Below are 17,605 nucleotides of genomic sequence, written 5' to 3' on the forward strand. Positions count from 1 at the left end.
GAGTGTGATGTTCGGGAGATGAAAGTTTGAAACGAGTGTCTGTGTCTTCTTAGATTAAAGATCAGATTTTTATTCAATGCATGACTCGTTAAAAAAGCATCAGAAGCTGAAATGAACATTTACCTGTATCTCTTCACAGCCAATCAGCAGGCAGCACGTGGCAGACTGTTGCTGACATGGTCAAGGTGGAAACGCACACAATCACTGGTCTTCTTCCCAACACTGTCTACCTGTTCATCGTCCGAGCGGTCAACGCCTATGGCCTGAGTGACCCGAGCCCAATCTCTGAGCCTGTCAGGACACAAGGTCAGTCTGCGTCGATCTCACACCGAATAAAACACAACTCATACTATATATGTAAGATACTGAAAACACAGAAGAAAATATTTGTGTTTCTCTCAGATGTGAGTCCTACAGGTCAGGGTGTGGACCACAGGCAGGTGCAGAGGGAGCTAGGAGAGGTGGCCGTTCACCTTCAAGAGCCCATGACGCTAACACCAGCTTCCATCCGAGTATCCTGGACTGTGAGTGGGCTAAATGCTTGTTTATTTTATAAAGAATTTAAATGGCCAAGTTTACTCTTGGAGTCATCATCCTCTTCGTCCTCCCCCTTATATTTTCCTATTCTCCATCCTAATGTCTGTCTGATAAGGTTGACCGTCAGTCTCAGTACATCCAGGGCTACCGTCTCTTCTACCGTCCCAGCGGGGGAACCTGGTTCCTCCATGACATCCACTCCCCCTCTGAACGCAGCACCGTCCTCATCAGCCTGCTCAAGGGAACTGAGTATGAGATAAAGATCCGTCCTTATTTCGATGAATTCCAGGGCAAGGACAGCCGAACGTTACTGGTTCGAACCCCAGAAGAAGGTAATTTCTGATGCATGTCTGTATCAGAAGGGTTCAAAGGAAAACTTCTTTTAATAAACCTGGTCAGGTTTCCTTTGACATTGTTGGGCATTGAAACCGGCTGTTCATTAGCCTGCATGACTCCACATGAATCTCAGTAGAGTTATCTCATTCTGGTGTTGGATAATTTTATGTTCTCCTCGATTTGGATTCATTTATATTGGTCCCTGTTTTCATTAAAGTCAGTTTAACTCTGCCTGAGCAGGTTTATGGTGGTTGATCCCAACTCCAGATTAAAAACAGGGTAGCAGTTGTTTTTAACCTGAGTATAAAAAAAAAAGCCAATGAAGAAAACTTAATTTTCCTTCCTGCTACAGGTTTTATGTTTCTGACTTTTTTTTTTTTACATTCCACCAAATGTATTGCCTGGAGCTATTTAGTTAAAAACATTTTTTTACTCACTTGCATTTATTGTGCCGTGTGTTGTATCAGTATTTTGATAAATATACTTAAATGCTGTCACCCTGCTCTCCATTTTAGTCCCTAGTGCTCCGCCCCAAGCTGTTACAGTGGCAACAGTGAAGCTTGGCAACAGCTCCAGCATCAGTGTCTCCTGGGAGCCTCCACCTAGCGAGATGCACAATGGCATCATCCAAGAGTACAGGGTAAACACACCTTTCCTGGGTCGAGACACATGTTTGACACATGAGCAGTTTTATTTAACAGCTGCTTAAGGTGAAACAAACACTAAATGTAAAACAACACAGCAAGGAGCTTAATTTTACACAAAGCTATGGACTAGAAGAAAAGAAACTTTTCCTAGGAAAAGTCCTGCAGCAGTGTTTTAAAAAGTAGACTTTATTTCAATGCAAATCTTTTATTTAGCTTGGACCATCTTTTTGAACAGATAAAATGTTGCCGCCTGTAGTTCTACACAAACACTCAAACACAATCTAAACAGGAGAGTCTAACAAACGTATTTGAAATCAACTCTTTGTATCCAAAAAGGTGTGGTGTGTGGGCAGCAGTGGAAACAACCAGACACGTTACTACATCAACAGGACGGTGGATGGAAACACTTTGTCCACGTTGCTGAAAGGCCTGATGCCCAGTGTACTCTACCAGGTGGAGGTAGCAGCAGTGACCAGCGCCGGCGTCGGCACTCGCAGTCAGCCGGTGTCAGTCCTCATCAGTGAGTCAGAGGATGCAGCTGTATAACTATGAGTGGGCCATGATACGGGTGTAATGGAAACACTTTCCTGCCAGAAAGTTAGAAGAGAAAGATGACGTCCTCTGTAATTGTTAAAATGAATACATTACTGTGCTAAGGGTATAGCCATGCTAGCAGCTGGGCAATATGGACGACATTGTAGGTCTGTCAGTCCAACACTTTGATTCAGGCTGAAAGATCTCAGTACCTATCAAATGGATCGTCACAAACCTTTTTCCTCTTGGCACCATACATTTTTTATGTCCAGCTTATTTTGAAGACATACCTGAAAAACTGAAGACATGCCTTTAGTGGCAATTAGCTAATTTTAGCATGAAAACATGCTAAGTTGCTATGTTGTTTAAGGTATAAATTGCATATAGCTTTAACTCATTGCGACTATCATTTATCTCAAAAAAGCATTGTAGGACAGTAGGTCGTGTTATTATTTCCCAGCTGCATCAGGCTCCATGTATAGGTTTTTATTGACTGCTCAGACAGGCTTTTAAATCATTATGTATGAATTACACTGAATGGATAACAACAAAGAAAGCAATAACTGGTCTGTTTCTCAGTTCTCCTCCTTTCTGTTTTCTCTCCTCCAGAGCTGCCAGCTGAACAGCCCTCTACACCAGGCGGTGGAAGCGGCGGTACCACTGGCAACAGCGGCGAAGAGAGCAGCGTAAGTCTGGCTGAGCAGATCACCGATGTGGTCAAGCAGCCGGCGTTCATCGCGGGTATTGGCGGAGCCTGCTGGGTCATCCTCATGGGCTTCAGCGTCTGGATCTACTGCAGGCGCAAGAAAAGAAAAGAGCTGAGCCACTACACTGCCTCCTTCGCCTACACACCAGCAGGTCAGGAACATGTATTATGATGAAGGATGTTATATAGTTATGGTAGTAATGATAGAAGTCATGAAGATTGCTAAAAAATGTAATATACTTTTTAAAAGAATGAACTTTAAAAAATGTAACCCTGGCAGCTTGCTTGATTTAAATTGGCTTTCCCCAACTACTCTGGTACTTCAACTTTGTATTTCATACCTGCTCCTAGATTATACAACCCCAATTCCGAAACAGTTGGGTAGATATGAACAGAAATAAAAACGGAATGCAATGATTTGCAAATCTCAACCCATATTTTATTCAAAACAGAACATAAAAAACATATCAGCATACCATTTCCTGGAAAATATTCACTCATTTTGAATTTGATGGCAGCAACAAATCTCAAAAATGTTGGAAGAGGGGCAACAAAAGGCTGTAAAAGTAATTGCCGCAAATCAAAAAAAAATGGAGGAACATTTGACAACTCATTTTTCTAAAATGTTCCACATTTTTTTGGTGCAAAGACTTTAAAGATCCCACCATCTCCAATATATTAAGATCCAGAGAATCTGGAGGAACCTTTATGCGAAAGGGACAAGGCCGAAGGTCAAAACTGGATGCATGTGATCTTGGGGCCCTCAGGCCACACTGCATTAAAACACAGTTCACTGTGCAATCCACAAATGTTAGGTAAAGCTGTATCTGGCAAAGAAGAAGCCTTATAACAGGAGACAGAAATGTAGCCATGTTCTCAGAGCCTAAGCTCATTTAAAATGGTCTGAGGCAAATTAGAAAACTGTTCTTTGGTCAGGTGAATCAAAAATTCGAAATTCTTTTTGGGAACCATGGACGCCGTGTCCTATGGACTAAGGAGGAGAGGGACCATCCAGCTTGTTATCAGCGGACAGTTCAATATCCTGCATCTCTGATGGTATGGGGGGGGCATTAGTGCCTATGATGTGGGCAGCTTACACATCTGGAAAGGCTCCATCAGTGCTGAAAAGTACATTGAGGTTTTAGAGCAACATATGGTCCCATCCACACGTCTCTTTCAGGGAAGACCTTGCATTTACTGTGAGTAGAATATGGGTTGATGAGGTTTGCAAATCTTTTGTTTTGTTTTTTTTACATTTTAAATTTTTTTTTATCTTTTTTGGAATTGGGGTTGTAATAGCCTTGAATGAAGAAAAAAAAGAAAACACCTAAGTAGTGCACAGACTGTAACATGAATGACTTTGTTAACAACCCCCACTATTACGGTCTCTCTCCTTCAGTCGGTTTCCCTCATGGAGAAGGATCGGGACTCAATGGAAGGTAGATAAGTTATCTCTGACGTATTATCTTATGGGTCTTCTCATACCATCCATTTATGCATGGAGCTTTTTTTCTCTTCTTTTCATTTGGGCAGTAATTGTTTTCGTTCAGTGTCCCAATTAATGCTAGAATGTCTCTGTAGGCCTGGGGTACTGGGAGGCAACATGGGCAACTACCCATGGCTGGCAGATTCTTGGCCCACCACCAACCTGGTCCACAGTGGCAAAGAGGCTGTCAGCTGCTGCACTGCCAATCACGACGCAGCTGAGAGATACTACAATGGTAGGATGCTTTTTTCCATCAGTGTGCAAGATTTGTGTGTTGTTGTGCTTATGTAATAGTGGCTGTGTCAGATTGTATAATCAGCTCAATGAATTATTGAGCAAGGTGTAAGTGGAGGAATTCATTGTTAGAAAACAGAGACTAACAGACTCTTAAAGCAAGAACCGTGTGTTAAATCTAACCTCCACCCCCTGTGCAGAAGCCGGCATCTCCAACTACCTGAATCAGACAGAGAAGTACAGCATAGGTGGCTCCACCGAAGGTCCCATCTATAGTACTATAGATGCCACCAGCGAAGACCTCCATAACTTCACCTATGCCCAACACAACTCCACCACCCCCTATGCCTCCACCTCCATCATGCCATTTACCAACCAGACCCAGGCGCCTGCCCATAACTGCGAGCAGCAGGATGATGGACACTGGATCACCCAGCCAGGGCCCTCTGGAGCTCAGTATGCTCAGCCAGACCGCTGCAATGGTGAGGAGCCACCAGAAGCCTTTTTCTGTCTTGGTTCAGTTTACAATAGCCTTGTTGTTGCAGCTTGCCAAGATAACTAGCTATGCATGGGTTTGAAGCAGTGCACTGGTCATCAGCTCCTATTCCACCTCCTGACCCTTCAACTGACCAATCAGTGGTTCTCATTACACAACTCTCTGACCTAAGCACGCTTGAATATCAACATATTCAGTGGCTTATTATCTGTTCTTGTTAGCCATGTGGCTTAGTACTTTCACTTTGAATTAGCTGAAAGTTTTCCTCTGGTGAATTATTGTGTTTTTGTCTCCTTGCTTGTTTTATAGGTAAGCCGAAGCAGAAGGCAATGGGTAAGGCTGTCAAGACCCCATCTCTGACCTGGATGGAGGCGCTGCCCCCACCACCACCCATTGGAGAGCTGGAACAGTGTGAGCAAGACAACCAGGTTGCAGAGTTAAATGACATGGACATGAGGTGAGTCTTTCTCTCTCACACACACACACACACACACACACACCTCTGTAAATTAGTATTACACAGCTACATTATTTAGTCTTAATGTGCCTGTTTGAGGTGACAGTAGGTATCAAAGCCAACATGTTTCTTATGCCTCTGGCTTTAACAACTCAATTATCTCAGCCTTGGTCAATTGCTTTAGTGATTTAGATGTTTTTCCAACCCTTAAAAAATCAATTATCTGTGCTCCACCTCACCCGTTGTTCCCTGCAACCTCGGAGCAAAACTATCATCGAGTATCACACGATCCCACGCAAGTGGAGACTGAGCCTCCTGCAGTTTTGCCAATGGCATAGCCCTCTAAGTTGACTCAAGCCTGAAAGAACACCATTAATCTGTAAAGTAGCCTCTCAGGTGTAATTGAAGCCACCTGTGAGTGAACAGTCTGCCCACATCAATATCTTTGAAAACACAAAGATGAGATCAAACCATAAACTTCAAACCACTTCTTTGTCTTTGTAGTTCTGATGAGGAGTGGTGCCCCCCCCTCCCAGAGAGGACCTACCTGATGGAGGGCTGCGAAGATGGACCCTGTCCTCCGCAGAGGAATGCCACTTCCCCAGCGACCTCTTACAGTCACCAGTCGACTGCCACTCTCACCCCGTCACCCCATGAGGAGACCCGTGCCCCACATGACCTCCCCCGACTCAACCAACTAGATGGCCAGCAGGTGTCTCGGTATGTGCATGGGCACAGAACCAGACCAGAACAAGCACAGCGAGATCCTATACTGTATGCGGCTCAATCCAGTTCCAATAAAACTGGAACAGTTTATACGACTTTGTGTTTCCTTTCTTGTTCTAACCTAAGATCAATTAACCAAGGTGGACAACCTTCTCAAGCACAAATTCTCACACGACTTGTAGAAATACATTTCAATCAGTGGACCACTGATTGAACTGGACCAATAGGTTTTTTAAAAACGACCCAGTTCCACGATATGTATGTGCTTGTTCACTTCAGCAAATATACTATTATTAATACACTAGCCCATATCCCGCAACACTAACATTGCATCTGCTATTCGTATTTACTGAGTATGTGGAATAATGGGAATTTAACTTTAATCGAGTTTCCCCTGTTAGATTTTACTTTGCCTCGTTTAATGCAGAGTTAACAGAGCGATTCTTTGTCTACTGCATAGTGTAAGGGAAAGTTTTTAATGCATACTAACAATTTTGATATAGCAATAGTTTTTATTTAACTTAGATCAAAATGTTTAACCTTTGATAAATCTCAAATTTCTTCCATAACAGTAGGTGATCAGTGTTGGCAGTTTACAGCTATTCCTAGTTCTTTCTTTACCAAACACAATTCAGTACAACCTATGTTATTGTGGGGATTTATCTCTGCACATAAAAACACATAATCACTCTCTTCCACGTGAAAGGTGAAATTCACAGGTAAAGGAATGTACCCTTGCTAAGTTAAACACTGATTATTCTGATATTGCAGCATTTTTATATACATGTTTAATCTTGTGGCCATATGTTAAATTAGTCGTTTAATTAACATAGCAGACACCATTTGAATCCATGACAGCTGAATGCAGCCAGTGGCTATAACTATATAATATAAACTTCCCTCAGAAATAAATAGTGAGCTTTCAGTCGTGCTGATTTGTTCTGTCCAATGACATGTCGCACTTCCTTCCCATAGCAGAAGGTTACCCTGTGGTCCAGTGCCAGATCCCCAGGCGCTTAGCCCTCCACTCATCCAGTCCAACCCCAACCTCTCCGGCCAACAGCATCACGGCTCATCAGAGGTTGGCACGCTGCAGTGCCAAAGTCCTGCCCACCGCTGCTTCCACAGCCAGGGGCCAGCTATGAACGAAGACAACGGCAGTGCAACAACACCCGGTAAAGCAAGCAGTGTGCTCATGCTATACAATACTATACAGACACAAGTGTAACCAGTAAACTGAACACAGAAGTGTTGTATTAAATTGCTGTTTGTCATATACAGAAGCCACATGCATTGAATACATCAGCCTATGTTCCATATGGTGAAAAAAAAAATGGATGGTTGTGTTTTTGTTTTTTTACCCTCTCATACAGTGCACGGCCGCTCATGCCATGCGGATACAAGCACCCCCCCCAACCACAAATCACGAGTGAAAAAAAAGGTGTCCAAGAGTTCAGCATACAGAAGAGATCTACAAGGAGGTGAGTGGATTTTTACTGTGGATTCAAGAAATAGGAAGATGATATCTACATTTATGTTCATTTTAGACCCAGTGTCTCATTAAATTCAGCACTGAGCTTGACACTGTTGTACATTTGTTGTATCAAATGTTTTCCAGTAGCTCAATATGCAGCTTTACTGTAAATAGGAAAACAGAATAACTAAGAACATCATGTTCTATGTTGTTGCTTTTTGTCCGTGGGTGAAAGATGTATCACATTAATCTACCACATATGCATGGATATTTTGCAACACCATCTGTGTTTAAATATTTTCGAAGGCATGATGTGAGGCTAGTGTTCCTGATTATATACGTGCCACTGACTCGTAGTTTTAGGTTTACAGACTCCGTATGTTAAATAGATAGCTGTTTCTCAAACAGATTGGGAAAGATAATCTAAAGTCAAAGTTTTCTAAAAGAAATATATGAATGAAAAAAACAGATAATTAGTCTTAATTATGCGTATTGTAGGAAAATAGCAGAATGCTTTGTAATTACAGCTGTAATTACAAACACTACTGTGTTCCTGACACGAAATGATCTCAAAGTTTACTATACTCTGAGACACTTCATGCACGATTGTCTCTCCTCTCTGTTTAGACTTGCCCCCACCTCCGGAGCCACCCCCAGAGGAGGAGAGGTCGCAGGGTCCCCAGGAGTGCATGGAGGTCAACAGTGGGGCCAACGGTGCTCTGTCCTCTCTAGAGAGAAGCGAATACAGCAGCAGTAGCCACCAACGGAAAGGCTCGGGACAAAGACACGCCGACAGTAAGACAAAGTTCTGCAGTGCCTCACGTATAAGACATAAATTACTTATGGGTGGGCTGAAACTAATGTAGGCCAGGAGTACATTCCCTCTGTAATACACCATAACTTGTGCAAAACATAAAATCAAGTGTTTGCACCATTACAACCATGATCGGTGAATCATCATTCCCTGCTACTGCACTGCAGTACTTCCTCCTCCTACAATACATTGTACAGTAATGTGGGGCTGCATTTATGTACCACATTATTCCTCATGATTGAATTTCTAATATTGTAATGCACAGATGCAGTGTAATAAACACATACATCAGTTTGGTTAGTGGCCATAAATGAAAACAGAGCATAATGGTTTAAAATCGGCGTTTAGCAGAAGATCCTTCAATCATCCTTCAATCTGGATAAGGGGTAAAGTTAAAGACCTTAATTACAGAATTGGAGATGGGAAAATGTATTCAAATCAAAGCTTTCCTTTTACCTTAGAAAATATTAATGCAATTCAAAGTGCTTTTACAGAGGAATGAAGAAGCCCCTCGAAATTAGACGTGTTGGCAACATACACAAATGTATGGAAAGCTGTTTTATGAAGCTACAAAATGCAAATTTGGGGAACTGAAGCATGAGCCTAAAAGTCAGTCCTCTGAACACAGACACATCCCTGCTCCACTGTGCTCTGCGATGCTCTACACAGCCCCTCAGCTCGGCGTCATTATGAAAAACTTAGTAATCAGGCAAAAGTTGTGAACCTCTCTGCAGCGTTGACACTGCTGTCGTTTAATGTATTTTTTGGACTTTGACAGCACCTGTTCATGTTGAGATACATTTCGGAGCATAGTTCTCCTAAAAAAATATGTGCAAAGTGACATATTGTAGCATTTAATAGGTCAAAAGGAGTCAGACACAATATTGCCCCAGTTTGTTTTCCCAGGAAGATGTTGTGCTCTTTTAAACAGCTGGGCCTTCACTGTTAACCCATCTTCTGTCGTACATCTTTGCCTCCTCAGATGAGGAGATGATGATGTATAGTGGTAAGGCTGGCTATCTGTCCAGGAGTCAGATGTCAAGTAACTGCTCGACCACAGGAAGCTCCTCATCCAGAGGCTCCACAGGCTCCCGGGGGCTCAACTCAGCCAGGAAGCACAATGAGGTACAACGCAACACTAGTAATGATTTTATCATTCCAGCCCAGTTTATTTAGGAGATTAACATGTTCTTTATCATTTTTATGATTCATGTTCATGAAAACAAAAGGTAATTTCTGCCACACACAGGTTTAGGGGGTGTCTACATATCATTAACTTCCCTCCATAAAAAAACACACAGAAATCATACATACATGTGGATGCATGAAAAGATTCAACACAGTCCCCCGTTGCCCACAGCTGAATACACACAAGCTCTACAGCCTACACACACTCTCAGGATAGGCTTTACAGTTAAAAACAACATTAGGCGTGCACACCCACTGCTCTCGAGTGCACTTCTGAGGCCTCACTACGCTGTGGGAACACTCCTTTAAACGCACCCCCTGCAGGCTCCCTTGCGATGAGCTGCTGTCTTTTATGCAGAACAAACTGTGCTGGCTGAATGGAAGGCTGTGCAGGGAATATGTGCTAGAGAGGGAACACTTACAGTGTTTGACATGTCCAACACTACTGCAGGTAGGCAGAGTTAGTGGGGATCTGAGTTAGTCAAGTGCAAGTTGAGTGGATTGTGATAGAAAGACCGAGTGTGTTTAACCCAGTGGGTTTGTCCCAAGTTTAACCAGAAGGGACAATGTGTAGAGTAATTTGAGAAATGTCAATTTTATTCTGCCATAGGGATGAATGTTAAGACTCATGGCTACATGGATTTCAGTTAGCATTTTTTCTCTTCAGGTTCCTTCATCCCATAGTCTTTTAATTACTTAGATAACAGCTTCTAATATTTTATTGTACAACATGGAATTCATCAGTAAATGCCCCTATTTTTGTGCCTTTATGTTTCTTAAAAGTGGCTTGTCGCTAACCAGTGGCTAAATGAGACTACAGAGGTTGTCAGGATCAATAACTTTATCATGCTGAACACAGACTCACTAACCTACAGCCTTTACAGCCTTGTTGTGTTGATACACACAATCACCAGCTAGGCCGCTAAATCACGTTACAAATTGGAAGTCATGTAACAATGTCGTAGTTTGTTTACAGCTTAATAGATTTTTTTCTTCTAGTGATTTTATTTAGGGTTCAAAACTCATTCATGTTTGCATGTGTGGGAATTATCCTGCTTAACAAAATGCATATCAATCATATCATCCAGAAATAAAAATAAAAAATTTTAAAGAAAAATTCCCATTGGCTTTTTGTTTAGCGGATCTGGAAGATGCTAATATACAACACAGATAATCCCAATCCCAATTAGATAAATATTCAATGTTTCTTTACATTTTCAAATTGGTGTTTGACATTTTTCATTTGTTTATTTGATTTTCCATTAAAGTAGAAGACATTTAATTTGATTTATATCTGTGTTTTAACCATTTGCCTACTGACTTAAGCAAAAGCAATACTACATTCAGAAATAAAACTGTTTTTACAAGCATATTATTAGGTAAAACTACCCATTGATCAGTGGTAGAGTGTAGGGCTGGGATGCAGAAGGCAGACGGGTTCCACCTGGTGCTGGTCCCAAGCCCGAGTGAAATGGGAGGGTTGCGGCAGGAAGGGCATCCAGCATTAAAACTCATGCCAAATCAACCTGCGGAACACATTCCGCTGTGGCGAGCAGTGAAGGGACAAACCGAAAGCCTTAAATCTTTGATCAACAATAGTCCATGCAGCTGATGGCATTCGTTATGAGGACAATGAGACAGTTGTGATGATCTCTTTATAGTGATGCAGTTGTACAGAGGAGAAAGGATGACTCTGCCCCAGGTCAATCCGTGCTGACCTCAGCACACATCTGACATGGGAATGTAGCAAAGCAACTTTTACAAATGACACACAGGCACAAAGGCTCTTTTCTACACAGGCCCACGCGCGCGCGCACACACACTAACACGCACACACACACACACTTGTATCTTTTGCCTCTCAAGTCTCCCCCCTGTGGAGCAGCAAACTGATGCTTACTGGCCTTTCACACTTTGGCGGTGACATGAAAAGCACCATGTCCCCCACAATAAAGTTTGAGGTGTTTCCGCAGGAAGCCTAGATTAGGTTACCCCTTCTTCCTGTGGTGTTTGTGACTGCCATCTTTGACCTCTGACCTTTGACCCACGCAGCCAGTCTACGATGGGTGAATTCTAAATGAGTGCTGCCAATGCAGAGCTTTGAACATTTTAGAGTTTGATAACCATCCAGGGAAGATAATAAATATCATTTGTTGAATAAAACATTTCAAATTTGATGCCAGCAGTGTTTCAAAAAAAGTTGCAACAGGGCATTTTCATCACTTTGGCAACTGAGGAGATCTGTGTGTTATCAGAGGAGATGCAACAAACACTTGTTTGTGTTGAAAGTCTTTTTTACTTCCCCATTCTTGCTTGACACAGGATTTCCACTGCTCAACAGTCCAGGGCCTCCTTAGTTGTATTTTGTGCCTTGTAATGTTTCATATGGGTAACAGTCGGGGCGGCAGGCAGAAGAGGGAAGACATTTTTCACTTGTCAGACCACAGGACAGTTTATTTTAAATGTGCAATACTGCATTTTAAATGAGCTCGGGCTCAGAGGAGGCCGCAGTGTTTCTGCCTCTGGTTTATATCTGGTTGTTTTTTTAACATTTGTGGATACAGAGACAAACTGTTCACTGTCAATAGTTTCTGGATGTGTTCCCGAGCCCACACTCAGGCAGCAGTGCCGAGTGCCACAGACATACAGGCTAGTAGAGCTAATTCTGACATGCTGACATCCCAAAAAGATGTTGTGCATATTCATATAGCTGTTTTATTTAAAGTTCAATAGAGTATATGCGTAAGATGATCTGATCAAAGTATACTTTCATTTTTAAACTGGCTTCCACAGTAAGTCAGACAGGAAGCTGAAAGCTGCACATTAGGCTTTTAAACTGTTTTAATATTGAATGATTCAAAACAGTGGTCCTGTTTACAACACTCACAATTTGTAATTTATGACTTTTTGATACACACAGAAAAACACTATTAATAGTGGAAATCCAGTGTGAGGAAGCACAGCAGCATATGTGCTTGCTCTTAAGTTCTGCTTTGGGAAAATCTGTACATGGAAAGTGATTATTGGGAAGTGGGACCCAGATTAACAGTTCTTTGTGCTGATTAGAGAGCAATCCTGACCAAATTCGCTTGGTCTTAATAAAACAGACATTTATGACAGCAGTCAGACCAACCCAGCTCTCAGCTCATTGCTTTACATTTTGCCTCTTTTCCAAAACGGTCAGTGGGTTAACGTGTTTCTCCTTTTCCAGGAAAGGAGATAAGGACACCCGTGACTGTTCGTGCACCTCGATGCTTCCATCAGCCTCCATCAGCCTCCATCTTTTCACCGTGGACACAAACTGAACAAGAGGAAAAGCTTCAGGTTTCCAGAAACCAGACTATGTCATTGCTGTGAGAGAACAAAAAGGACTTTCTTCTTTTTGGTATTACTATGATTATTTATGAGTTATCAAGTTCATTCCTCTCCCTTGATTTGTAAATACCTGTGTCTGTATTGTTATTTTGTCCGCTCTGGATACGGGGAAAGAGACTTATATTGTATTTATGAGGAATAAAACAAAACCTTAAATGTAAAAGTCGAAGTCTGTTTTTACAAAGCTCATGTCTTCTTGAATGTGCCAAGTTTTTGTTCAAATGTGTACTTTTTGGAGAAAACATTACCTACTGTTGCACTCTTGTTGTGATGGCAAAACAACAGAAAATATGAAGCACAAAGTGTGTTTGCTGGTTGAGGATGGGAGGACAGAAAGGCCAAAATGTGCGGGTTCCTTACTCTCTGAAGGACGTCTCTGCTCCCACGCTTCCCCATTGAGGGGGGGGGGATCCCTGCACCCATATAGTTCACTAAGAATGTCACACTTTTCTATGTTTACTCTCTGCAGCAAAACGTTCCAGTGGCCCAGCAGATAAACAGGCTTTATGAAAGTTTGATTGTAACCCCCCCTCCTCGTTTCCCTGCTCATGAGGAACTGCTTGCTGCAAATGTGGGACGACATTTGCATATACTCCCTCCGGAAAAAAAGTGTCTGTGGGCTGACTTTTTTGTACTCTTGTTTTGTAAATGTACAATAAAATACATTTGCTGATCTGAGACTTTATTTATTTGTAGACCAGCTTTCAGAAAAATGTTAATGTAAAATAAAATAAAAATTCATGCAGTTTCCAAAGAAGGTGGTGACACCATAAAATGAATTTAAAAATGATTATAAAATAAGAATAAAATAAAAATCTTTTATTTTTAACCGGTATTTCTAAGTATGTCAAAGACACAATTAAAAAAGGTCAAGTGAGAAAGTAAAAAAAGGAAATTAAGCCAGGTACCACTGTTCTTCAAAGGAGAGCTAAACGGACTGGAGGCCTCCCAAACCTACGCACGTGCACACGCACTGACACACATCCTTTCATCAACTAGTTTACTACTGAGGCGAGCTGTTATACATACAGCTGAATCATCATCTTTAGCTTGGAGAACTGGGCCTCTGTAATTTTTAATCAGAATCAGAATAATACTAAATAACCCGCCCAGTTGGTGTCAGTGTTGTGGATGGTTGTGTTCTGTCGTATTTTAAACATGAATTTCACGTGGTCCAGATGTTCTGTCTGGTAAGCATAAGCATTTCTGGGCATTTTTACCTTTGGATCATTCACACCTTGGATACACGTTGTACTGAGGGCTCCAGTAACACAGGTCATGTGATTGTCTTCAGTTTGTTTGAAATGGCTTTGAAACGATTTTCCTTTTTTTTATGCATCCTCTCATATTTGCCACAGTAAACATGGAATTTGACCGAATGGATGGAAAGAATTTACCACTGAAATTCTTCTCCAGACTGACAGCGCGATAAGCAATTGATAAGATGGAGGCTGACAACTCAACCCTTGAGTTTGTGCATACAAATACTCCAGAAGCTAAACTTCTTAAATCCTTCAACTGCAGATCTTACTTACTAACAAAACTTACTAAAAAAAAAAAAAAAAACAGCATTTTGCGTCATATTCTTTTAATGCATCATTCTATCTCCAGCTTCACAGGCTTTGCACCGAGGTGAGTTAGGTACGTGCTGAGGAGCATGAAATTGCCGAGTTCTCTACTCAGAGAGTGCAACACACACTCCCTCCTGCTGTCCACCTGAGACAAGGCATGCATAACCCTCCGGTGCTCTACACATGCTTGCTGTGTCTTGGCAGACTCACTCAAAGTCAGAGGCGTGAACACACACACACACACACACACACACACACACACACACACGAATGGCCTCAGGTGTGTGTGTGTTCTCTCACTGCTCTGTGATCAACCGAAAGGAGCACAATAAAGATTCTGCACCACCACAGAAAGAAGCCAGAGGAGACAGAGCGACAATATTCTAAATATTAAATATTCTGACCAGAACATTTCAGTCTGCTATTCTTATGAAGACTTTGTCTTCCATTGTCTCTCAATTCAGAGTGTTGACTTTTGGTAGGTCAAACTTCAGTTGTGGGTTAAATAAATAACAGCTTGTAAACTTGAATTCTCTGCAGAAGGCAAATTACATCCTCTTCTGTTCAACACTCCAGGTAAAACACAGTGCACTCAGCAAAGATAAAGTTAAAAGAGAAATAACCTGTACTCTGGGAGATGAATTCTTTTTCATTTTAAACAGCCCAACATGTTTCAGTGTGAACAAAATAAACTCCACCTCCTCAGGTATTGGAAGCCACCCAGTAAGCAGAGCAGGAGGAGGTGATTCACCTAAGTGGTGTTGGCTCATATCAGGTAAAGCCACTGAAACAAACATCAAACCAACAAGTAAAATCAAGAACAAGTTGTCAATATGCATTTTCACAAATAACATAAGTTAAATCCAAACTCCCACATTTAGAGTTTGCAAGTTATCATACACAATCCAATGTGTGAGAGTTAGTTCTCATTCCTGCCTCTAGAAAATAAATGAGTTGCATCAGATTTTGACAGTGTGTTGTTATCATTTCATCTTCATTGTATATTATAATGCAACTCAGACCTTTTACCATGTGGTTGTTTTCCATAAACTATTGATGACATCACACCACCACACCTTTTCCATCTTGGTCCTTTATATATAAACTTTGGGGGATGAGCAAATACAGTGCCATATCTTGGGAGACGAAGATAAAATACATTGACAGTGACTCAATATGTCTCAGTGAACCAATTCACAGGATATTGGTCTCAACTGAATATATATAAACATGGCCGCTGACAGTGAAGTTTTTTCATCACTGCCAACGAGCGAAGCCAGCTGCAGGTGGACTTTTTCACACGATCGCTGGAAGACAATCATTGTTCTCGGTTGGTTTTAGACACGTTGTCGTAGCGTTCCTGTGGAATTTCAAAAACAAAACATCTGATTAGACAATGAGAAGATTTACGTCGTCAACTTCCCTTCATCCCTCCCTTCTTTTCATTCCCCCCACGCTATAAATCACCTCGATCATTCATTAGGCCGGTGTCAAGGCCGAAACGCCCATAGGGACCCAAGGAAAGGGGGCCAGAGGCCCGAGAGGAGCAGAGAGAGACAGAGACAGAATGGGAAGGATGAAAGGCAGAGCACAGCATCATTTAAAGCCCCGTTTCCTCATTCCAAAAATGCAACACACCAATTTCCATGTTAATTTGCCCTGTGACAGCAGAGATGGATGTTTGTGACTTTTTGGCTGATGTGATGCATATACAAAAAGATCAAATGAAGCCATTATGTCAGCAGCCAGGTCGGTGGGCTTAGAAAGAAACTATTGTGTGGAAAATGGCCAGTACTTCACGCCTTTTTACTGCCATATAGTATGATGTGTTAACATAGCTCAACATATATAAGCCTAAACTATATTTAATATACAGCATTCAGATGGATAACGCAGATTCAGATGGATAACTTCCAAACGTAAAGTTCAGCATGCTTCTTTATATCAAGCATTGTTGTTATCCAGAGTTAGAAGTAGGGATGTAGGTGAAACTGAGCCCCAGGGCACAGACGAGTAAAAGCCCCCTACCCCCTCCCGTACAGGACCGGCAGGCTGAAAACTCAGAGTACTAGAAAGCAAGCTGTCACATCATAGTTGTTGGTAGCTCTTTGGTTTCTTTGTGTCCATCATGTGTATTTTTTTTTTTTTTGGTCTTATTTCTATTTCTTTTGTTCATTTTGCCTTTTTGATCATTTTTGTTTGTGCTATTTTTCAGTCTGGGTTCCTGGCCACAAGTTCATTGCTTAGTGGATTTACAATTTAGTTTAGCAGGTTCTCAGCCTGGACAGGTAAGGACCAGACCAATTACATAAACTTCTATTCTTTTTTTTTGAGCAGAAAACTTGCGTGATTACATAGAATTTTGAACAGGTGAGTGTGGGTGAAGACTAGGGCAGGCGCCAGGATGATATGTTGGAGAGTTTAGCTGAGGAAAACAGAACCATGACTCTGAGGTCATTTAGCATTTTTGAAATGAGACCTGTGACTTATATAGGCCAACTATAGGCCAAGAAATACAAAAATGAACAAATAATTCTGGACCAGTCTTTCAATAAACTCCCCCTGTGTGACTGACAGGACAACACTGAAACAGGTCACCCATGCCATTGATTTGCAGTTAATTAAATGATTACCACTTTAGCATGCGACGCCACACTGAAGTGATGCAGGCTGTCAGTGTGAGCGTCTCCCTGCTCGTCCTCCTGCTGCCTGTGTGTCAGCAGCACTACAGACAGTTGTAACCACACTAACCGAAGTGCTGCTGTTGTCTATTGGCATCAAGTAATTTATCAGGTCAATTTGCAGGGAATCCACAGGGCACACTTGGAAAGTAGATATTTAACTTTCTGCTTTGTCAATATTCTCTTTGTGCTCATATCATATTCCATTAGTTTTCTTTTTTCCATTTACTTTGAAAGTTTAATTTGAATTTAACACAAACAAATGCCATATCAATATAAAGAACCAAAAGGGTCTAGTTCTATGAAGCTGTTAAAGTTGCAGATAACACACACACACACACAC

At 41.7% G+C, this 17,605-nt stretch overlaps 1 protein-coding gene across 5 annotated transcripts in view; it reads left to right on the top strand.

Moving 5' to 3' along the window:
- The window catches only part of robo3 (roundabout, axon guidance receptor, homolog 3 (Drosophila)), a 143,800-nt gene extending 130,117 nt beyond the window's left edge, over positions 1 to 13,683 (top strand). For 2 of the 5 annotated variants that reach the window (XM_067494405.1, XM_067494409.1), the window contains exons 12-27: positions 140 to 306; positions 403 to 524; positions 653 to 869; positions 1,389 to 1,513; positions 1,857 to 2,040; positions 2,664 to 2,912; positions 4,160 to 4,199; positions 4,342 to 4,481; positions 4,681 to 4,962; positions 5,286 to 5,433; positions 5,938 to 6,207; positions 7,138 to 7,334; positions 7,533 to 7,640; positions 8,261 to 8,428; positions 9,430 to 9,572; positions 12,847 to 13,683. In XM_067494405.1, coding sequence (XP_067350506.1) covers positions 140 to 306; positions 403 to 524; positions 653 to 869; positions 1,389 to 1,513; positions 1,857 to 2,040; positions 2,664 to 2,912; positions 4,160 to 4,199; positions 4,342 to 4,481; positions 4,681 to 4,962; positions 5,286 to 5,433; positions 5,938 to 6,207; positions 7,138 to 7,334; positions 7,533 to 7,640; positions 8,261 to 8,428; positions 9,430 to 9,572; positions 12,847 to 12,858 — 2,572 coding nt within the window. In that variant the 3' untranslated portion in view covers positions 12,859 to 13,683. Of the gene's footprint in view, positions 1 to 139; positions 307 to 402; positions 525 to 652; positions 870 to 1,388; positions 1,514 to 1,856; positions 2,041 to 2,663; positions 2,913 to 4,159; positions 4,200 to 4,341; positions 4,482 to 4,680; positions 4,963 to 5,285; positions 5,434 to 5,937; positions 6,208 to 7,134; positions 7,335 to 7,532; positions 7,641 to 8,260; positions 8,429 to 9,429; positions 9,573 to 12,846 lie in introns of all 5 variants that reach the window. The other 3 variants (XM_067494407.1, XM_067494408.1, XM_067494410.1) reach the window with 3 other exon arrangements.
- Positions 13,684 to 17,605: the final 3,922 nt, after the last annotated feature.

The sequence above is a fragment of the Channa argus genome, chromosome 24, assembly GCF_033026475.1.
Source record: "Channa argus isolate prfri chromosome 24, Channa argus male v1.0, whole genome shotgun sequence".
Lineage (NCBI taxonomy): Eukaryota > Metazoa > Chordata > Actinopteri > Anabantiformes > Channidae > Channa > Channa argus.